The following is a 23,492-nucleotide window of genomic DNA, read 5'->3' as shown; positions in this document are numbered from 1 at the left end:
CATCATTGGTTATAACATATCTTGTCCTGGAAAACAGGAAAAAAAATTAAAAGTGCGGTACTATTGCAAAAAAAAGTGCAATCCCACAGTTGTTTTTTGTTTTGATTTTTTACTAGGTTCACTAAATGCTAAAACTGACCTGCCAATATGATTCTCCAGGTCATTACGAGTTCATAGAAACCAAACATGTCTAGGTTATTTTTTATCAAAGTGGTGAAGAAAAATTCCAAACTTTGTTACAAAAAAAAAAGTTGCGACATTTTCCAATACCCACAGTGTTTCTATTTTTCATGATCTGGGGTTGGGTGAGGGCTTATTTTTGACATTTTTAATTTTACCATTTTGGTGCAGATACGTTCTTTTGATCGCCCGTTATTGCATTTTAATGCAATGTCGCGGTAACCAAAAAAAAAAATGTATTTCTGGCATTTTGACTTTTTTTTCCTAGCTACGCCGTTTAGCGATCGGGTTAATCTTTTTTTTATTGATAGATTGGGCAATTTTAAAAGCGTTGATACCAAATATGTGTAAGTTTGATTTATTTATTTTTTTATGAGAAGTGATTTGAACTTTTATATTTTTTTAAAAACATTTTTTTTCACTTTTGGCATGCTTCAATAGTCTTAATGGGAGACGAGAAGCTGCCACAACCGATCGGCTCTGCTACATACAGTTGATGATCAGATCGCCAGCATGTAGCAGAATACCTCACTTGCTATGAGCACCGCCCACCGGGTGGCGCTCATAGCAACTCGGCGGTGACAACCATAGAGGTGTCTAGGAGACCTCGGGTTGTCATGCCAACCCATCGGTGATCCACAATCACATGACAGGGGTCACTAATGGGCACATTTCCAGCACGATTGCTGGGAAGGCATGTTAAATGCTGCTGTCAGCATTTGACAGCAGCATTTAACGGGTTAACAGCCGCGTGTGGATTGCGATTCCTCCCGCGGCTGTTAGCGGCACATGTCAGCTGATCAGGTCAGCTGTCATGTACCAGTTCATCGCCGGAGCCAGAACCAAGCAGGGGGAATGCGTTCAATGACGGACCGATCCGCCATTGGTCGTTAAGGGGTTAAAATGTAAGAGGTCATATGCAAGAAGTTTTGACTAATGGGGTCCAGATGATTATCTTTTTTCTGAAAGGAAAGCTGTCAGAAGAGAGACCCCAATTCCATTGATATGTCACTTACTGGGCTGCTTGCTGCAGGTTTGATAGAATCCCTGTTTTCTCTGCTATAGATGTAGCAGTGCTCAGAATGTGGAGCTGTGCATAAGGCCGGGATCATACGAGCGATGATTCTTGGATTAACTGTGCTACTGACGATCAGATCAGCTTACTGTCAGCTTACTGCGATCCGATTCTTTTGCTTGAGAGAATCACAGCACAGTTGTGAAGACAGAGAACTTAATTCATCCAGTGTCTATGTCCGCGTAAACCAGACTGCACTTGGATGACATCTGAGTGCAGTCCGATGCTTTACACGCACCTGTAGGCTGGAATGAGCGCACATGCTTCGATTTGCAGTGCCACTCACAACCGGCTGTGATTTTTTTTCTCATTCCAAATCGGCATGAAAAAAAAAATATATATAAAAAAAATTGCAGATCTGCACTGCCCCATAGAAAAACACTTGTCCGAGTCAGGGTATGTGTCCACGTTCAGGTTTGCTTCAGGCTTTGGTCAGGATTTTATGCAGGTAAAATCCTGACCAAAAATGCACCTGAGGTCACTGTCAGGTCACCTGCGGTGTTCCTGCGTGTTTTGCTCATTGTAGCAACATGCTGCGTTCTGAAAAAACGCAACGCATGTGCGTTTTTGCGGGAAAAAACGCATGCGTTTTTTAATGCACAGTGGAGACGGGATTTCATTAAATCCCCTCCACTATGCTGTAACATCTGGACGCTGCGTTTTGGACGCTGCGGCTCAGCGCTGCGTCAAAAACGCAGCGTTTCCTGAACGTGGACACATACCCTTACACATTTGTGTCAGTGAGCTCTAACCCCACACCACTGATTGGCAGCTTCCTGTGTACACTATACACACTGCCAGCCAGGTGCCAACCAGTGCTGGGGGCGGGGTTGCACATTAGCTGGACTGGCCTGCACATGAGACCTAGTACACTAGTGATAATCTCCTGCTGTTAAAACACTGATTGTTTTGAATCTACAGCATGCAACCTAATATGTGACACATCCCTGGAATCAAGGCCTTTTGCCCTACATTATGCAGCTCTCAGATTACATAGCAGAAAAACCTGCTGACAGACTCCCTTTAAGTCCGCCTTCAGTCTAGAAGACTAGTATGTATTTACAACAGAAAGAGAGGAATAAGCTGCTGCTAGAAACTTATGATGGCAGCTCATCATCATTAACAGCGAAAGGACCAACACAACTTAAAAGAAGCGTCTCCTACATACACATACGGACAATGGGCAGGCTCCCCCGGAGTCCCTCTAGTGTGTATGACCACAATATCAGTTCTGGGATGAGACAAGTCACTCCGGTGGGATAATCAGGCATCGCTGTAGTGAGACCCCAGTCTGGATCTCCTCTCTACAGTCACCCTATAATTTTTTAGGGAAGCAGGAACAGACGCTCAGAGCCGTGGGATCCAGAAATAACCCGGCTTAGGTGTTTGCCTGGAAATCTGAAGCCTCAGGATGAGAATTTGCCAACACAACCCTTCATTTATTATTTAGTAAGTCCCTAATACTTACAAATGCCTATGGCCATAAAGGTTGCACAATATGAGAATTCACAAAGGTAAGTGGGAATTTATCCCAGCCAGGTACGAACTGGGGCTGAAATTCAGTCCTGGCATTTGAAATCACACAGGCCCATGTTGTCCCCGTCCCCATGAACCAGATGGGATATATTACTAATATTACCCTGGATGGAGGAAAGCAAGATCTTCTACAAGACCAATTTCTAATGATACCCGTGGCCTGCTGGAGTAAGTGATGGAGTCAGCGACTTTGTGCTCCATCACAACTCTTAATAGTATGGGTGTCTTGAGAACACAGATTCTGTGAAAAACGTAGCAGACAAGGCAGCCCATGACCAGACAGGCCCTTCTGGCATTTGCCAGATGGCCACTCCAGCCCTGATCCCAACGTATATTTCAACGTTCCCATAGGCTTCCATTCACCAGAGGCCAAATGTGTGTTTTTTTCAGCCTCCGTCTGGCCAGTATGTCTGCAGAAGGCCACTGCAAAAAACGTATACCATGTGTTCCCTATGGTGGACAGATATGGAGACATCCACCCTAACTATGGCCACGGTCAAGAACATACCTCCTGAGCATATGGGCACAAATCATATGCCCCTAGCCTAAAAGTCATAGAAATTTCAACAACAAAAAGGAGATCTTGGCTAATTGTGTCCCAAAATCCCCGATTTACAATACAATGTATGTAAATATTTGTCATTTCAGGGTACACGACGCACCGCGCCAGTTAGGTTGTAAAATTATCATGGCTTGATGCTAACAACATACTGGTGGAGAAGACCCTGGTGGACCCATCTAGACTCGCCCAAGATCTCTCTACAGAGCGTTCATTCATCAAGTCGCCATGGCTCAAGATCGAAAGCCGTTACAGAAAAAAAACAAAAACACAGGAGCATCCCTCTTCCTGATCAATCTATGAAGGGGAAAAAAACTAAACTCTAGGATGCTTTGTTCAGAGTTAAGTTTTTATTTTCCTGAAACGAACGTAATAAGTTTGCAGCAGATTCCGGGAGAAACCCACCTCAAAGAAGATGGGTTTTGTGGTTTTCCCACCAGGTGTTTTTCAGATTCTGAAGAGGAAAAAAAACTTCAAAAGAACAGCAAAGTGGGATGAAATGAAGAGACTTTCAAATGTTTTATTAGATTTTTATGGCAAATTTTGAAGCAGACCTGCTCCAAAAATCTCCGTCTGAACATAGCCTAAAATGAAAGGCTACGTTCACATTAGCGGCGGGCGCCGCATGCGTCATGCGCCCCTATATTTAACATGGGGGCGCATGGACATGCGTCGCACTTGCGTTTTGCGCCGCATGCGTCGCTGCGGCGCCCGCGTCCGGGCGCAGAGGACGCAGCAAGTTGCATTTTTGCTGCGTCCAAAATCAATTAAAAAAAGGACGCATGCGGCGCAAAACGCAGCGTTGTGCATGCGTTTTGCTGCGTTTTTGTTTGCGTTGTGCGCTGCGGCGCCGACGCTGCGGCGCACAACGCAAATGTGAACGTAGCCTAAGGCATATGGAGGTAGAGTATGGTCCCACCAAGGACCACAAGCGAGACGTCTAGCGGATCAGTATAACACGATCCCGTGCATCAGGTCATAAGCAGGTAATGTCCCTCATATCCCGTTACCCGCGACATGAGTATAAAACACAACTAGCTCCATCCTCAACAACCAGTAAATAATAATGATGGCCAGTATCAGTCAGAATGAACATCAGTGTGTGGTCATCACTCCGTTCTACCATGTTATCTGGTATAATGGAAGAGACGATAAAGATGGGAGAAATCACCAATGAAAGGGTCTGACACATGGAGAAAGATTTACCTCAGTAAGGCCAAATTCACACATCCATTTATTTTTTTTTTATTTTGCATGTAAAAAAAAAAATTTTTCATCAGTACGCTGAAGTCACTTTCATCTATTTTTAAAATCAGTGTGCAAAAAATAAATAAAAAGTCTCAGAATATTTTTTTTGCAGCAATAATTATTCTATAAATAAATGTACATGTGAAAAGCCCCATAGACTACAATGGGCACATGTAACTGAGTGAGGGAGGACATACCAGTGACCATTACTTACTATGGGCATGGATTACTCATACAAGGGCTCAGGATCAGTTTTGTCAGCAGCATTAATGGGCCGGCTGCGGACGATATAGGACTAGGAATAATTATCATGGAGTCCAGGAGAAGGGAGATCTTTGGGGTAAAGGAGCAGTATTTGTGATAGTACCCAGTGCATGCAGGCCAGAAAAGGAGCAGCTGCACCCTGGTATCGTGCCCGAGGGGGCTAAATCATTCCTCTCCCACTAATCCATCCAGAATACTGAAAGGCTGCAGCTGATCAGTGACCGCTGACTGGCTGCAGTGGTCACAATGTCCCGTGACCACTAGGAGACATAGCGCTGACATCAATCTAACAGTGCCGGATCAAGGAGGAGTGTTTTTACTCCTTTATATTGAGCACTTTAGCGGCTAAAGGGAACCAGCCATGTGAAAAATAACGCTATTAACCTGCAGATATGGGGTTAGCCTGTAGGATAACACCGTTCTGAACCTGCCCGGTGCCCACACATAGAGCCCCGCTGCCAGGAGGAAATTAACTTTGGGTTTCTTTAACAAGTAGTTGTCCAGAAATAGAAAACCCATTTAGAGGGGCTATCTGGTCATACAATATTGATGACCTCTTCATCAGACAAGTCTTCAATTCTGAAGATACAAAACCGACTAATTGTAACTTGCTTTGAAGGTTGAATGGATCTGCAAAAAGCAGCTCCGGTCAGTGTGTAGTGGGCGCTGCCGAGTGCTGCAGAACAGCTGTGAGCACAGGCCGAGGTGCGGTGTGCAGGACCCCGCAGTGTCTGCTACAGCCAGCAGCCACCAGAGCACATAACAGCTGATTGTTGGACCACCACTGATCTGATATTGATGACCTTCTTATGAACAGGTCATCAATATTTGATCCGACAGCCCCTTTATTGCACCCAAGTAGGGAAGGTCACACACAGTTTCTTGGAGGCCAAAAAAAATCTGAGTTTTTCTAGCAGAATCAGTTTTAGGAAGCGCGGCTTCTTTGGGGGGTGGGGAGCACCGGCTTTTCTTTTTCCACATGGTGTTTTGCAGCCTTTTGACGTGACAGTGTCAAGTTTCGAGCAAATTCTGTCAGGAATCCACCTCAAGAAGTGACATGTCGCATCGATTATTCCATGGAGAGGCTTGCAACACCTCGCTGGATATAAAACTATCAAAAAAATAAATAATAATAGGAACAGTAAAAGGGATTTTCCATTCAAATCAGTAGGGGATTTCGGAGCTTTTAGGGTATGTGCACACGCTGCGGTTTTCACTGCGGATTTTATAGCGGTTTCTTCTGCGGATTCCACTGCGGTTTTACAACTGCAGTTTCCTATTGGTGCAGGTGTAAAACCGCTGCGAAATCCGCACAAAGAATTGACATGCTGCGGAAAATAATCTGCTGCGTTTCCGCGTGGATTTTTCCGCAGCATGTGCACAGTGGGTTTTTTTTCCCCATAGGTTTACATGGTACTGTAAACTTAGGGAAAACTGCTGCGGATCCGCAGCAAAATCCGCAGCGTGTGCACATACCCTTAGAATTGTCTTAAAAACCTCCAGGTGAACCTAAGAGGTCGTGTGACCCCATTACATGAGGCAGGTGGGCAGGTGCCACGCTCTCCCACCACCACCATGTGTACAACACACAGAATAGAACCTACAGGTACATAGTGTACAGGTGACCAATCCACACACCACAAACTAGAGACAGGCAATGCAACATGAAAAGGAACTACAACTCCCAGCATGCCCTCTCAGCTTATCACTGCCAGAGCCTGCTGGGAGTTGTAGTTTCAGAACTTCTGGAGAGTCACAGGTAGGAGACCAAGTGTGAAAGCAGCAGGGACTCCTAAGAAACGCCGGTGGGAGCCGCTCCGTGTAATTCCACCCACATGAGCGCAATACTGAGCCCAAGTGTCCACAATAATAAGACAGTGACAGAATAATGATCCCTGCAGCAGGGTCCTACCCAGCCGGCGGCTGTTCATCTGGGTCACTCTGCGGCTGGTCTCCTCCAGGATCTGCTCCTGGGACTTGGTCCGCGGGGGTCTCCTCCCGACACACTGCATGCTGGACCCCGCGGCATCAGCTCCCCCGCCTGTCACCCCAAAACGGACTACTACAAGAAGCCTACGGGGAGACGAGAGTCCACGGAGGAGGAGGCGGGAGGGTGTGCGCCGGGACGGCGGGAGGAGGGGACGGGGAGGGGGCAGCCGGAGAAGGAAGAAAATGGAGAGAAAAACAGGAAAACTGGCTCTGGGGCCGGCGGGGACACGGGGGGACTGGTGGCAGCAGGTCACGTATATGGGGCAGAGACCCTCCGGTGCCACCCAGAGGTCGCCCATAGCAACAGCTCAGATGTCTGTGTGGCAGGTCCCTTCTATACAATGACATCTGTAATTAGTCACAGTACTCTAGATTACATGCACAGTTCATCACTGAAGTAAATTATCCAGGTATAGATATATACATACATAGTGAGTTCTGTGAGGAATCTGCCACAAAGACGTTTCAAAACCTCATCAGAAAAACACTTAAAACTCAAATAAGTGGATTTTTTTTTTTTTTAATGAATTGTAGCAAATTCCTCCCCGTAGAAACCTGTCCCTGGCCTTGTCCTACCGGCTGTGCGTGACATTAGCAGGAATCCTACATCCCACGGCCGACGTCAGCAGGTGAAGGTGTGAGGGTGAAATCCGCCACGTACCGGTTTCTGCTGCCGATGTGAGCGCAGATTCCACCCCGTACAGTGCGAAGGGGAAATTTGGGCCGAGCTCAGACGGACATATCGCAGCCGCCGCCAGACTGACTTGGGGCTCCCAAGCTGAACTTCTTCTCACAGACCCCTATGAGGCTTGTAAGTTTCAGTCTGGAGACCCCCACAGGCATTGCAGACCCTATATGGACCATGAAACACACCCGTCTGACTATTCTCTTGCACCCATGCGCCACCTCCATGTGATTGATGGCTGCTCAGCAGCACGGCACTGTCATCAGTAAATCCCATTTCACCATCATGACCCATCTGCGTATACTCATGCACATACACTGTACATTACATACATATTCAGACAGACATGGGTGGACATATCATTGGTGCCCAAGAGGTAAGGGGGTCCATTTATACCTGCAAAGCAGGTGCTATTTTGCATTTTTAGGAGCTTTTGGGCTGCAAAGAGACCATGTTTTGTTCTTGCACGGGGGCCCTTTTCTGTCTGTGCCCACCAGTGCACACACACGTGTATCTACAGTAGCATGTAAATGTTTTTTGCACCCCTGGCCAAAATTACTGTTATTGTGAACAGTTTAGCAAATTGAAGATGAAATGATCTCTAAATGAGCTAAAGTTAAAGATGACACTTTTACTTTGTATTTTAGGACAACAAAATATATAGTTACCTTTTAGATTTAAATAAATTAGAAAAAGGAAAATGGGCCAGTGCAAAAGTTTGGACACCCTTGGAGATTTGGGTGCTCAGATAACTTTGACCAAGGTTTCAGACCTTAATTAGCCTTTTAGGGTTATGGCTTGTTCACTAGCATCGTTAGGAAAGGCCAGCCTCCTCTAACCTTGTGCCAAAAAAACAGCAGCCGTGAGGTCTTCTAAGCAGCTGCCTAGCACTCTAAAAATGAAAACGGTGGAGGCCCACAAAGCAGGAGAAGGCTGTAAGAAGCTAGCAAAGCATTTTCAAGTTGTCCTTTCCTCAATTCGAAATGTAATTAAGAAACGGCAATTAACAGGAACAGTGGAGGTCAAGCTAAGGTCTGGAAGACCAAGCAAAATTTCAGTGAGAGCTGCTCGTAGGATTGCTAGAGATGCAAATCTGAATCCCCATTTGACTGAAAAAGACCTTCAGAAATATTTAGCAGGCTCTATAGTTGTAGTACATTGTTCTACTGTTCATAGACAGCTGCAGAAATATGGCTTTCATGGGAGATTCATTAGGCTAGGTTCACATTGCGTTAGGGCAATCCGTTTAGCGCTAGCAGATTGCGCTAACGCAATGTTTTTGTAGGGGTCGCGCTAACGTCCCCGCTCTCGCAGATCCCTGATCTGCGAGAGCGGGGAACGGACCTTGGGCGCGCCGCGGACGCTGCAAGCAGCGTCCGAGGCGCACTACAAAAGAACGGCACATCGCTAGCGCGAGCCGAAAAAGGCACGCGCTAGCGATGCGCTGCAGGCGAAATTTACATTGCTGTCAATGGGTGCGCTAACGGACCCGTTGCACGGCGTTAATTGCGACATTTTCGCCGTGCAACGCTGTCTGTTAGCGATCACCCACTAACGCAATGTGAACCTAGCCTTAGAAGAAAACGTCATCATAAAATTCAGCATCAGAAGTATGCAAAAGAACATCTAAACAAGCCTGATGCATTTTGGAAACAAGTCCTGTGGACCGATGAGGTTAAAATAGAACTCTTTGGTCACAATGATAGAAGATGTGTGGAGGAAAATGACACAGAATTTCAAGAAAAGAACGTCTTGCCAACCATTAAGCATAGAGGTGGATTAATCATGCTGTGCGGTTGTGTTGCAGCCAATGGCACAGAGAACTTTTCATGGGTAGAATGAAGAATGGATTCAATGTAATTTCAACAAATTCTTGATGCAACATAGCAAACACCATCTGTAAAAAAGCTGAAGTTGAAAATAGGATGGCTTCTACAAATGGATAATGATCCTAATCAAGGTTTTACAATGGCCCTCACAGTCCCCTGATCTGAACATCATTGAAAATATGTGGCTAGACCTCAAAATAGCAGAGGAAGCAAGATGACCCAGGAATCTCACAGAACTGGAAGAATGGGTGAAAATAACTCAAACCAGAAATGAAAGACTCTTGTCTGGCTACAAAAAGCGTTTACAAGCTGTGATAATTTCAAAACAGGATGCTACTAGGTACTGACCATGCAGGGTGCCCAAACTTTTGCATTGGTGTATTTTCCTTTTTGTGATTTTTAAAATTTAAAAGATGGCAAGTTTTTTGCCTAAAAGACAAAGGAAATGTGGCATCTTTAACTTTTGACCTTTTAGAGATCGTCTTCAACTTGTTTAACTGTTCACAATAACAGTAATTTTGACCAGGGGTGCCCAAAGTTTTACATGTCACTGTATATATAATATGCCCATGCTAATTCACTACACACACGCATTTACACATTATGGACGTAAACATACAGTAATACACACGTAACACATACATATACACATTTTGGTGAAAAACATGTTCACAGTTTTTTTTGTTTTTGTAAATTCTCATTCACTCATCAATTTCTCACATAATAGTTCTATCCGTTTTTGTTTTTTTTCACCGATAACCTGCTATAGGTATAAGTGCTATGGTGCTGTTCACATGAAAGTCAATTTTTGAGGACTGAGCGATCTGTGCAAAATTGCAGGGCATGTCCAATATTGATGAGAAAGAAACTACTTGAAAAAAACATATAAATAAATATACTGAAAATAAATAATCCAAAACTCAATAATGTTCAAAATATAAATAATTTTATTAGGAACACCAATCCAATCTGACACAAAAAATACAATAAAAAACATATACAACAATTCTAAAAACTAGAGGGAGCAGAATACCACCCATAACCTGAATATTTCATAATAGTGGCATACGTTTTTATGCAAGTTTATTTACTATAATGGGGAAACCTATTTAAAAATACCAAATTTTATTTCTATGAGTATAAATAAATAAATAAAGTGCTCATGACTATATATATATATATATCCAAGTAGTATAGTTTGATTGTAATAAAGAGAAATATATCCTTCAAGTGCATATAACCAAATCACACATAATAAGCCCTAATAGGAAAGTGACTAGTGCATATTGCAAATTCCGTATACTAACCAGGATTCATTTCCCACGTCTTCACTCCCTGAGGAAGCAACGTGAAACGCGGCGTTGGAGTGTGGGATAGCGGTAATACCACGTGGGAAATGAATCCTGGTTAGTATACGGAATTTGCAATATGCACTAGTCACTTTCCTATTAGGGCTTATTATGTGTGATTTGGTTATATGCACTTGAAGGATATATTTCTCTTTATTACAATCAAACTATACTACTTGGATATATATATATATATAGTCATGAGCACTTTATTTATTTATTTATACTCATAGAAATAAAATTTGGTATTTTTAAATAGGTTTCCCCATTATAGTAAATAAACTTGCATAAAAACGTATGCCACTATTATGAAGTATTCAGGTTATGGGTGGTATTCTGCTCCCTCTAGTTTTTAGAATTGTTGTATATGTTTTTTATTGTATTTTTTGTGTCAGATTGGATTGGTGTTCCTAATAAAATTATTTATATTTTGAACATTATTGAGTTTTGGATTATTTATTTTCAGTATATTTATTTATATGTTTTTTTCAAGTAGTTTCTTTCTCATTAATTTTAGTGTCTACTTGAGATATATATATATATATATATATTTCATGGATTAGTGATAGGTTCTACCTTGTGCTCCTATTCTTTTTTGGTTTCATGTCCAATATTGATCTGAAAGTTTGCTCAAACTCTGCAATGAACATCTATGGATCCATAAAAAAAAGGGACTGCACTTGATGCCATATATGTACTGTCCATTTTTCACTGCTTGATAAAAAATGAAAAAGTGGAGAAACTCTTTTTCTCATCAGTGAAAAATTGATGAAAATTATCAAACTCTGATGAAATATGGTCCATTTTTCCATATGTCAAAAAAAAGTTGACCTCTGAATGAGGCCTAAGGGCTCCCGTCACACTTCAGGTTTTTTTTTATGCAAGTGCTATCAGTGTTTTTCAAAGATACCATTCATACCTATAAGGCCATGCGTACACGTTGCGGAAAGGTGTGCGGATTTTTCCGCACTGATTTTGGGAAATCCGCACCGCGGATTTACTGCGGAATTACCGCGGATTTACCACATTTTTTGTGCGGATTCCACCTGCGGTTTTACACCTGCGGATTCCTGTTGAGGAGCAGGTGTAAACCGCTGCGGAATCCGCACAAAGAATTGACATGCTGCGGAATAAACAACGCAGGGTTTCCGCACGTTTTTTTCCGCAGCATGTGCACTGCAGATTTTGTTTTCCATAGGTTTACATGGTACTGTACAACGCATAGAAAACTGCTGCAGATCCACAGAGTCAAATCTGCTGCGAATCTAAGCCAAAACTGCATCGTGTGCACATACCCTAATAATCTACTAGGTATTGCACATGCCCAGTTTTTATCCTCAGACTGAGTGCTCAACACAAAAGCATGGAAACTTTTCCGATATTGATCCATGTGTTGGATCAGACTCTCCAATGCATGCCAATGGGTCTGCGAAAACAAAAATTGGACATCACCCAAATTCCATCTGTTTGCAGCTCTTTTTTGATGGACTTTGAGAAAAACTTACGAAACTCTGAGCAAACTCGGATAACACTGATCAAAAATGCTGATGAAACTCAGACCATTTTTTGTGTATGAGAAAAATTACATCTGATTGAGCCATTTTAACCATAACTTTTTAATTTGATATAAGTTTCACTATTTAAGATCTTATTTTTTTGAGCAGCATGCGTTGATTTTTTGTGTGCCATTTTGCCGCACAAATATATACATTGTCTTGAAAAGTGTTCACACCCCATGAACTTTTCCACATTTTTTTCACATTACACCCACAAACCTAAATGTATTTTTTTTGGATTTCATATGATATACCAACACAAAGTAGCACCTATGTGTGAAGTGTAAAGGAAATTATACATACCGTATATACTCAAGTATAAGCCGAAATTTTCAGCCCATTTTTTTAGGCTGAAAGTGCCCCTCTCGGCTTATACTCCAGTCATTGTCCCAGGGGGCGGCGGGGGAGAGACGCTCGCGGCGCGTCTCTGCATATCCCTTATTCTCCGGCGCCCGCAGCTCTTCCTGTGTTCAGTGGTCACGTGGTACCGCTCTTTAAAGTAATGAATATGGATGCATATTCATTACTTTAATGAGTGGTACCAGTGACCACTGAACACAGGAACAAGCTGCCGGCGTCAGAGACCATCGCATCGGAGAAGCTGCCAGGGACCACGCCGGGAGGATGAGTATGACAGGGGAGGTTGAGCATTGAGATATTCACCTGTCCCCGTTCCACCGCCGCGCGCCGCTCCGTCTTCCACGTCCTCTGGCTGTGACGTTCAGGTCAGAGGGTGCGATGACATGTTTAGTGTGAGCGGTGGAACGGGGACAGGTGAATATCGCAAGTGCCGTTGTCCCTGCCTGCTCAGGACAAGAGGTGAGTATGTCATTTTTTTTTTAATCGCAGCAGCAGCATATGGGGCAAATGTTTCTATGGAGCATCTTATGGGGCCATAATCAACCTTTATGCAGGATTGTATGGGGCAAATGTTTCTATGGAGCATCTTATGGGGCCATAATCATCCTTTGTGCAGCATTATGTGGGGCATATTTTTGTATGAATCATCTTATGGGCCCATCATAAACTTTATGGAGCATTATATGGGGCTCCTGATTCAATACGGATATTCAAAAACACGTAACCTACTGATGTCTCAATTAATTTTACTTTTATTGGTATCTATTTTTATTTTTGAAATTTACCAGTAGCTGCTGCATTTCCCACCCTAGGCTTATACTCGAGTCATTAAGTTTTCCCAGTTTTTTGTGACAAAATTAGGAGTCTCGGCTTATACTCGGGTCGGCTTATACTCGAGTATATACGGTAGTACTCTAATTATTTCAAAAATATAAATCTGAAAATTGTGACATGCATTTGTATTCAGCACCCCTTAGTCAATACTTTGTAGGACCACCTTTTGCTGCAATTACTGCTGCAGATTTTTTGGGGGGGATGTCTCTACCAGCTTTGCACATCTAGAGGCTAAACGTTTGTCCATTTGTCTTTAAAAATTAGCACTACCTCAGTGAGATTGGATGGAGGCGTCAGTGAACAGCAATTTCAAGTCTTGCTACAGATTCTCGATGGGATTTAAGTCTGTACTGTGACTGGGCCATTCACACACATGAATATGCTTTGTTTTTAACCATCCACTGTAGCTTTGGCAGTATATTTAGGTTAGTTGTCTTGCTGGAATGTACATTTATGCCCTATTTTCAAGTCTTTTGTATCCTCATAACAGATTTTCCTCCATGATTGCCCTGTATTTAGCACCTTCCATTTTCTCATCAACTCTGACCAGCTTCCCTCTACCTGCCGAAGAAAATATCCCCAAAGAATGATGGTGGCACCACCATGTTTGACGATGGGGATGGTGTTTCCAGGGTAATATGCAGTGATACTTTCCGCCATAAATTTTGTATTTAGCTCAAAAACGTTCTGCTTTGGTTTCATCTAACAGTATCACCAAGTGAAATATATACAACCAAAAGCTCACAAAAAATACTACTTATAAAACATTTATTACATATGCATTAAAAAGGTATTTATAAGTAGAACTGTAAACATTGGAGAAAAAAAAGAGGTTTCTTATTGTCCTCCTATTAAACAGTCTGTGAAAATTGATGGCAGTACACGGATGGTATCTGAGTGATGTCCGATTTTGCATCGACCCATAATATTGCATTGGTGAGATTGGTCCGTCACTCAAATGAAATTCAGACATATTTCTGTGTTCTGGTGTAGACCACGGAATACGCAGACATGTTAACAACCCCATAGACTATAATGGGTACAAGTTCTATTTGTAGAAAACACGGATAGAACCCACGCGCATAAACTGTCTGAATGAGCCCTTACTCTAATCTAGGAGGGGGACACAACATTTAATTTATCTCATTTGATGATGTAAGGCCTCTGTCACACTAGTGTCGGTACGGGTCCGTCGCTATGCGTCGGGCCGACGTACCGACGCACGTTGTGAAAATGTGGCACGACGTGGGCAGCGGATGCAGTTTTTCAACGCATCCGCTGCTCAGTCTAAAGTCCGGGGAGGAGAGGGCGGAGTTTCGGCCGCGCATGCGCAGTAGAAAATGGCAGACGCGAGGAACGAAAAAACGTTCACTTGAACGTTTTTTCGCTACGACGGTCCGCCAAAACAACGGATCCAGTGCACGACAGACACGACGTGTGGCCATACATCGTAATCCGTCGGCAATACAAGTCTATGGGGAAAAAACGCATCCTGCGAGCACATTTGCAGGATCCGTTTTTTTCCCAAAATGACAGATTGCGACGTACGTCACACGACGCAAGTGTGAAAGAGGCCTTAGGCTATTGAATGCCATGTTCTCCCTACCTTTGTTTACCAAATTAACAGTACAGTTTGGGGGGTTTATTTTTGAGGGGTGAGAAGTTAGGCAAAACCATGACTGAATGCAAAAAAAAAGAAAGATAAGTATAAAGGCACAGACACATGACTTATGCAAAGGGTTTGTTAGAGTGTAATATATTGAAGACCTAGCCCCAGGATTGCTCATCAATATCTGATTAGTGGTCGTCGGACCCCTGATGGCGCTGATCAGCTCCTGCACTGGTGGGATGGAAACACTGAAGTGTTCAGTGTACTGTCGGAAGCTCGGTACTGCAGATTATCTTTTAATTAAAGCTTGCCTCCAATTTCAAAGGAAGAGTTATTATAGTGCTGGAATCTGCAGTATAAGGCTGCCATCACACTAGCAGTATTTGGTCAGTATTTTACATCAGTATTTGTAAGCCAAAACCAGGAGTGGAGCAATTAGAGGAAAAGTATAATAGAAACATATGCACCACTTCTGTATTTATCACCCACTCCTGGTTTTGGCTTAAGGTACCTTCACACTGAACAACTTAACAATGATAACGACAGCGATCCGTGACTTTGCAGCGTCCTGGATAGCGATATCGTTGTGTTTGACACGCAGCAGCGATCAGGATCCTGCTGTGATATCGTTGGTCGGAGCTAGAAGGCCAGCACCTTATTTTGTCGCTGGATCACCCGCTGACATCGCTGGATCGGTGTGTGTGACACCGATCCAGCGATGTGTTCGCTTGTAACCAGGGTAAATATCGGGTTACTAAGCGCAGGGCCGCGCTTAGTAACCCGATATTTACCCTGGTTACCATTGTAAATGTAAAAAAAAAAAAAACACTACATACTCACCTTCTGATGTCTGTCACGTCCCCCGGCGTCCGCTTCCCTGCACTGTGTCAGCGCCGGCTGGCCGTAAAGCAGAGCACAGCGGTGACGTCACCGCTCTGCTTTACGGCCGGCGCTTACACAGTGCAGGGAAGCGGACGCCGGGGGACGCGACAGACATCAGAATGTAAGTATGTAGTGTTTGGGTTTTTTTACATTTACACTGGTAACCAGGGTAAACATCGGGTTACTAAGCGCGGCCCTGCGCTTAGTAACCCGATGTTTACCCTGGTTACCCGGGGACTTCGGCATCGTTGGTCGCTGGAGAGCTGTCTGTGTGACAGCTCTCCAGCGACCACACAACGACGAAACAGCGACGCTGCAGAGATCGGCATCGTTGTCTATATCGATGCAGCGTAGCTTAATGTGACGGTACCTTTACAAATACTGATGTAAAATACTGACCAAATACTGCTAGTGTGACGGCAGCCTAATATTTTATCTGTATCACTCTATTAGAGATTTTTTCCCCAAAGATCCCATGTTATGTTGAAGGAGGCTGGCTTTCTACCTAAGTTCACTACTTAAAGGTGTTGTACATTTCCCCCAAAATGTTTCCTATAAATTTCCTTAGCTGTAAAAAAACCAAACAGATAAACATTGGCTTACTTATCCTGCCCAGGTCCAGCACTGAGTCTCAGTGGCTGCTCCCGATGTCTGCAGCAGTGATGTCACATCGGCAGCGCTGCAGACAATGAATAAGCTCGGCAGCTCTGCTGATGTAGCGGCCACACGCTGCTCAGCGCAGCGGAGTTCCCTGATTGGCTGCTTTCCTGTCACTGCAGCTAATCAGTGGCTTGTGCTGTCAATGTGAATTCAGCGCTGACAAGCGACATCGTGACGATTGGCGCTGGAACAGGACAGGGTAAAGCACGGTTTGCTTTTTTTTCCTCCTGGGTGTATCCTTGAAAGTAACTTTAGTCCATTGGCTCATTGATGTGTAAATAAAAAAAAACCTGATCCTTACCTACCCTCCAGAGGTCCAAAGCTGTGCCACCTCCTCGGTCTTTGTTGATTGGCTGCAGGATTAATGCCACATCGACAACGCTGCAGCCAATTATTGAGTTCAGCAGTTCTGCCAGTGTAGATGGTATACCACTTCGCACATTTGAAAGTGGATCATGCGCAGAGAAATATTGGTAATTTCTACCTCATATGTATACCATTGAATCAGTATAAATGGCCACTAAAATAGCTGACAGAGAAACCCCTCTGTGAAACCTATGTTTTGGGCAGAGTATTTATTCAAGGCTGAGGTCACACGACAACATTACATCCCATTCCTATCCAGAAAAGTGGGTCAGTTTTTTTTTCCCTCTCGTTATCCATGTACAATCCGTTTTTTTTTTTACAGCAGCAGCTAGTAGTCAGTTCCAGAACCATTTACTGGTTCCTATGGTGCAGAATTTTAATGTGTCCATAAAAATCAGATGATATACTGTGGCATCCAGTTTTTTTCTGGCACCCATAGACTTGTATTTTTGAGTCTCATCTGCTTTCAGAGTCAAATTGGAGCGAGCTGTGATTTTTTTTTCACACACAGATTCTGTCCGTGAAAAAAATCGTCAATCAGCACTATCAGATCTGTGCCGTCTGATAAAAATCGGCTGACTTATACGGTGATGTGAGCGAGCCCTAACACTCCAAGGTCTGAGCTGTTGTTGCTCACTATAAGGGCGCAATCAGAGCCCCATGTAACACAGACGACGATCGCAGTCCTCAGACTAGCCGATGGCTCTCCTGACCCAAGCGTGATAGCCGCATAGAAACACATGCTGTCACGCTTGGGTGAGGAGAGCCGCCGGCCAGTCCGAGGATTGCTAGCGTCGTCCATGTTATACAGCCGTCTGACTGCGCCCTGAAGCCTCATTCACACATCAGTATTTTCATCAGTGTTTTGCGTGCCAAAACCAGGAGTGGAACTATAATTGAAAGACTGACACCTGCTCTGTGTTTTGGAGACACTCCTGGTTTTGTCATGCACTTACTGATGAAATACTGAGAAAAAATGCTAGTGTGTAAATGAGGCCGAAACTGTTTGTGTCCAGGAAGACACGCAGACTGACGTGACTGACATTTACTTCTATGAACAATAATCCCATCATTTTCGATGAGTAGTGACATCAAGCAGGACCCGATTTGTAGTCACACCCTTGCCAAATATTTTGCATGCTAGTACTGTGACAAAATGCCTCATATAGCAGTGTAGTGGCTATAGTAAGAAAGAAATCCAGGACGTTTAGATGAATAGAGATGAGCGAATTTGATCGGGTCAGGGCTTAGGTCGGGATCACATACAGCGAGATACGGCCGAGTCTCGCAGGTTAAATCCAAGCTCTGGCACCGGCACTCCAGAACGGAGCGTGCGGCCGCATAGCAATACATGGAGCCGCACGCTCCGCTCCGGAGTGCCGGTGCCAGAGCTTGGATTTAACCTGCGAGACTCGGCCATATCTCGCTGTAGTGTGACTCCGGCCTTATTCAGTAAGCACTATAGCTTGCCAAATAACCCGATCAAATTCGCTCATCTCTACTCATCCGTAAAGCTTATGTTCAGTCCGTGTTCAGATGAAGGGTTTGACACATGGGCTGATGGCCTGCGCCTAAGCGGATGTCTCTCAGACACCATCTGTACGGCATGCGTTGTTAACAGTCTGATTTCAGTTGTTTCATGATCGGTACACGGACTGCGATGCCCACACTGACTCACGGGTATAGGTGAGGCGGTTAGTTCGGGCCCAGCCATAAGTCAGTGATTTTTCATGTTTAAACAATGTGTTGAATTTGTTTTCCAGCAGTTTTTAGTCCATTTTTCCTCATATAGAAAAAATATGATGGAGATGTGCCGAACTTCTCCTCACAGACTATTATTGAGAAAATCAGACATTTTATTCTATCATTCCATTTAGACAATCTCTTTATAGACTGATACCCCTCAAATCTAATGCTCACTGTGCTTTTTTTTAATGCTGCATAAACTGACTTGCGGTGCGGTTTTCAAATCCGCAGCAAGTCTATTTCTCTTTTGCAAGTACGCTGAGTTTTCTGTGCAGATTTCCCCCATAGACTTGCATTAGGTGCGGAAATTCTGCAGGTAAATAATGCACGTGCATTTTTAGTGCGTTTCTGTGGAGGAAAAGCATCAAAAACGTACGTAATCTGCACCTAAGTATCTCAAAAAAAGGTTTGTAAAAGTTAAATGCCAAGAAGTATCAAAAACAAAGCAGCTTTATTTAAAGCATGGACACCAGAGGCAAAAAATGCAGTCAAAAACACTATATAAACACATGTTAAAAAAACACACACAAAAACGCAATAATAAAACCCAAGTAACCTAATTACACTGTGTTCCAAATTATTATGCAAATAATATTTCCTCATATTTTCTCTAAATTACCTATCTGAATTGAAGTCATTGTTATTTTCCAGTCATCTACTATTCTAGTATAATTGCAATGTTTTGGAACAAACTGCCTATGAAATCAGTATCTTTTTAAAAAAAAATAAACACTCAAAATGCATGTTCCAAATTATTATGCACAGCAGAGTTTTCAACCTTTTTTTTATTTTGAACAAAAAATGGTCAATTGTGAAGTTATAAGTATTATCAGCTTATTACAAAATGAAATCAAACAGTTTTCAAGTGAAAACTTTATTCTAGGTGATGTTACATTTGCACATAAGACCCTTGTTCGAAAGAAGCTTCTGAACTCTCTCGTCCATTGAATTTGTCAGTTTTTGGATGGTTTCTGCTTCAATTGTTTTGCATGGACAGAATACCCTCCCAGAGCTGTTGCTTAGATGTGACCTGCCTCCCGCCATCATAGACACTCCTTTTGATGATGCTCCAGAGGTTCTCAATGGGGTTGAGGTCAGGGGAAGATGGTGGCCGCACCATAAGTTTATCCTCTTTTATGCCCATAGCAGCCAGAGATGCAGATGTGTTTTTTGCAGCATGAGACGGTGCATTATCATGCATGAAAATGATCTTGCTGTGGAAAGCACGGTTCTTCCTCTTGAACCATGGCAGGAAGTGTTGTTTTAGAAACTCCACATAGATTATGGAGTTCATCTTTACCCCTTCAGGGATCATAAAGGGGCCGACAATCTCTCTCCCCATGACTCCAGCCCAAAACATTACTCCACCTCCTCCTTGTTGGCGCCTTAGCTGTGTTTTCATGGGGTGTCCATCAACCAGCCATCCTCCACTCCATCCATCTGAACCATCGAGCGTTGCACGGCACTCATCGGTGAACAAAACAGTTTGGAAGTCAGTCTTCATGTATCGTTTGGCGCACTGGAGCCGTTTCTGCTTGTGTGCAGTGGATAGAGGTGGTCGACAGGATGGCTTACGCACCTCTGAAGGACCCTGCATCTTGTTGTTCTGGGGACGCTGGAGGCACCAGCATCTTCAAAAACTTGTCTGCTGCTATGACAAGGCATTTTTGCAGCTGCTCTTTTAACCTTACGCAATTGCCTGTTGGAAAGAGTCCTCCATTTTTCCTTATCAGCACGCACACGTGTGTGCTGGGAATCAGCTACATACTTCTTGATTGTGCGATGATCACAATGAAGTGTCTTGGCAATGTTGGTTGTAGTCATGCCTTGACCTAAATACTCCACAATTTGTTGCTTCTCAGCAGCTGACACATCCTTTTTCTTTCCCATTTTGGCCAAAAATGTAGGCTGCTTAATAATGTGGAACAGCCTTCTTAAGTAGTCTTGCCTTTATTTGGACACACCTGCCAAACTAATTTGCACAGGTATCTGCAACTGCTTTCAGTGATATAAAGAGCCCTGACACACATCACCATCAATGAGTTTAAATGACAAACAAAAAAATTCTAACCTTATCACTCCTAAACTCTTTGTGCATAATAATTTGGAACACAGTGTAAAATAATGGGTGCAGAAATTGTGCAATGTCAAAACCTCACTGTGGGAACGTAGCCTAACAGTCCGTGAGAAGCAGACTGCACACGAATGGCAGCTGAGTGCTGTCCCATTTTTCCATAGACTCATAGACTTGCATTGCCGAGTTTGAGCCGACACTCAGATCAATATCGGACTTGTCTCCGCCATTTTTTACCCTTTCACTCAATCTATGAAGAGTCATGGACACGTACAGTACACAAGCCCGATAGACTATCATAGGCATGAATGCGGTCTGTGAAAAACACGGATAGCGCTCATACACGAATAACTGAATGAGCCCAGGGAGATCACCTCTCTGACGGGGATCAGTACATGCATGAGGTGTCAGGAGTCAGACACCATGGATGTAGTAGTTTCCTAACTGCAGGTTGCTGATCCCCACTCTATGGAGGCACATGCACTGAGGGTATGTGCACACGTTGCGATTTTTTGCGGATCCGCAGCGTTTTTTGCGCTGCAGAAACGCAGATCCGCAATTGATTTACAGTACAATGTAAATCAATGAGAAAAAAAAAACGCTGTGCAGATGGTGTGGAAAATTCCGTGCGGAAACGCTGCGGATTATAAGTAGCAGCATGTCACTTTTTCGCGGATCTGCAGCGTTTTTGTACCGATTCCATTATAGAAATCTGCAGGGGTAAAAAACGCTGAAAATCCGTAAAAAATCCACAGCAAAACCGCACAAAAAACGCTGCAGATCCACACGAAAAACGCGACAAATCCGCAGCTGCATTTTCTGCCAAGAGATGCAGAATCCACACCAGAAATTCCTAAGGCTAATCCGCAACGTGTGCACATAGCCTAATGCAGCATCTGAAGCCGATCGTCTGCACGCGGTCATCTTACAGTCTGTGTGTGTTGTTTGCCAAGTTTGCAATCGAGGAAAATCCAGAGTGTCACACAAATGTCATGATGTCGAAATAGCGACCTCTAGTGTCGAGATTACGAAAACCTGAAGACCTGGCTTTCATTTTCCTATGAGCAAAGTTAATGTAAGCATATAAAATCTCAGCAGACAATTAATGGAGCCGTCATATGAAACAACATAAATGTCATCACTGTTAAAAATGTCATCAGGCTCTTAACTAAACCAATAATAGGACTCACAAAAATGTTACTATGCTCTCTGCAGAGTCACATATTACTTTTATTCTAGTTTATTGTATGTAATCCTGCATCACGACTGTATATAGGCTGCAGTGTCAGGGCTCGTGCATATGACTGATTTTCTCGGATGAGTGCTATCCATGGTTTTCATAGATCACAATCGTATATCCTATGGGGTTGTGCACATGTCCTACAGTACATACTCACATTCTGATGTCTGTCACGTCCCCCGGCGTCCACAGGGTTATGCGCTGCTGCTCAGAGCTTCCTGCACTGTGTCAGGCCGTAAAGCAGAGCACAGCGGTGACGTCACCGCTGTGCTCTGCTTTACTGCCGGCGCTGACACATTCAGTGCAGGAAGCTCTGAGCAGCAGCGCGTAACCCTGTGGACGCTGGGGGACGTGACAGACATCAGAAGGTGAGTATGTAGTGGTTTTTTTTACTTTTACAATGGTAACCAGGGTAAATATCGGGTTACTAAGCGCGGCCCTGCGCTTAGTAACCCGATGTTTACCCTGGTTACCCGGGTGCTGCAGGGGGACTTCGGCATCGTTGAAGACAGTTTCAACGATGCCGAAGTCGTTCCCCTGATCGTTGGTCACTGGAGAGAGCTGTCTGTGTGACAGCTCCCCAGCGACCACACAACGACTTACCAACGATCACGGCCAGGTCGTATCGCTCGTCGTGATCGTTGGTAAGTCGTTTAGTGTAACGGTACCTTTACTCAAAGAAGTAGAAGAGTTCAATCATTCATCAAAACTGACTGTGCACAAGGCAATTCCTTTATACCCTGAAATTGTTAGAGATGTTGCCCATGTGGTTACCGCCTTACCACCAACCTAAGTTAATGTAGAGTGTTTGTTCTCTAGCCTTAAAAAAATAGGTCAGATTTAAGGTAATCTATGAAGTAAGATCTGATGGAGGCGATACTATTTCTCAGAACAAATTCATAGACTGCATAAATGTTATTCAGTACGTTTTTGTTGAAAACTTTTTTTTTCACTTCATAGTGTATAATAAATTGTAAATATGAAACAGTTTTTTGTTCTAAAGTTGTATTCCAATAAATATATTTTATGTTCTATCTAAATACTAAGGACCGTTTCTGTCAGACTAATCTGATCAGCTTCTATGATGAGGTAAGTTCCGGACTGGACCAAGGGAACCCAGTGGATGTAGTATATATGGACTTTTCAAAAGCTTTTGATACGGTGCCACACAAAATTGATACATAAAATGAGAATAATTGAGATAGGGGAAAATGTGTGTAGGTGGGTTAAGAGCTGGCTCAGAGATAGGAAACAAAGGGTGGTTATTAATGGAGCACACTCGGACTGGGTCGCGGTTAGCAGTGGGGTACCACAGGGGTCAGTATTGGGCCCTCTTCTTTTTAACATTTATTAATGAGCTTGTAGGGGGCATACAGAGCAGAATTTCAATATTTGCAGATGACACTAAACTCTGCAGGGTAATCAATACAGAGAAGGACAATTTTATATTA

The 23,492-nt window shown here is 43.5% G+C and overlaps 1 protein-coding gene across 3 annotated transcripts in view; it reads right to left on the bottom strand.

Annotated features, from left to right (window-relative positions):
* Positions 1-23,492, bottom strand: part of PLCD1 (phospholipase C delta 1) — a 146,578-nt gene that overhangs the window by 63,719 nt on the left and 59,367 nt on the right. Inside the window, exon 1 of one of the 3 annotated variants that reach the window (XM_077268705.1) lies at positions 7,428-7,523. The exons of 1 other annotated variant lie outside the window; for it this stretch is intronic. In XM_077268705.1, coding sequence (XP_077124820.1) covers positions 7,428-7,443 — 16 coding nt within the window. In that variant the 5' untranslated portion in view covers positions 7,444-7,523. Of the gene's footprint in view, positions 1-6,774; positions 7,043-7,427; positions 7,524-23,492 lie in introns of those variants that run through there. One more of the 3 variants, XM_077268706.1, reaches the window with a different exon arrangement.

The sequence above is a fragment of the Ranitomeya variabilis genome, chromosome 6, assembly GCF_051348905.1.
Source record: "Ranitomeya variabilis isolate aRanVar5 chromosome 6, aRanVar5.hap1, whole genome shotgun sequence".
NCBI lineage: Eukaryota > Metazoa > Chordata > Amphibia > Anura > Dendrobatidae > Ranitomeya > Ranitomeya variabilis.
The sequence above is the reverse complement of the archived record's forward strand: the minus strand, read 5'-3'. Positions and strand labels throughout refer to the sequence as shown.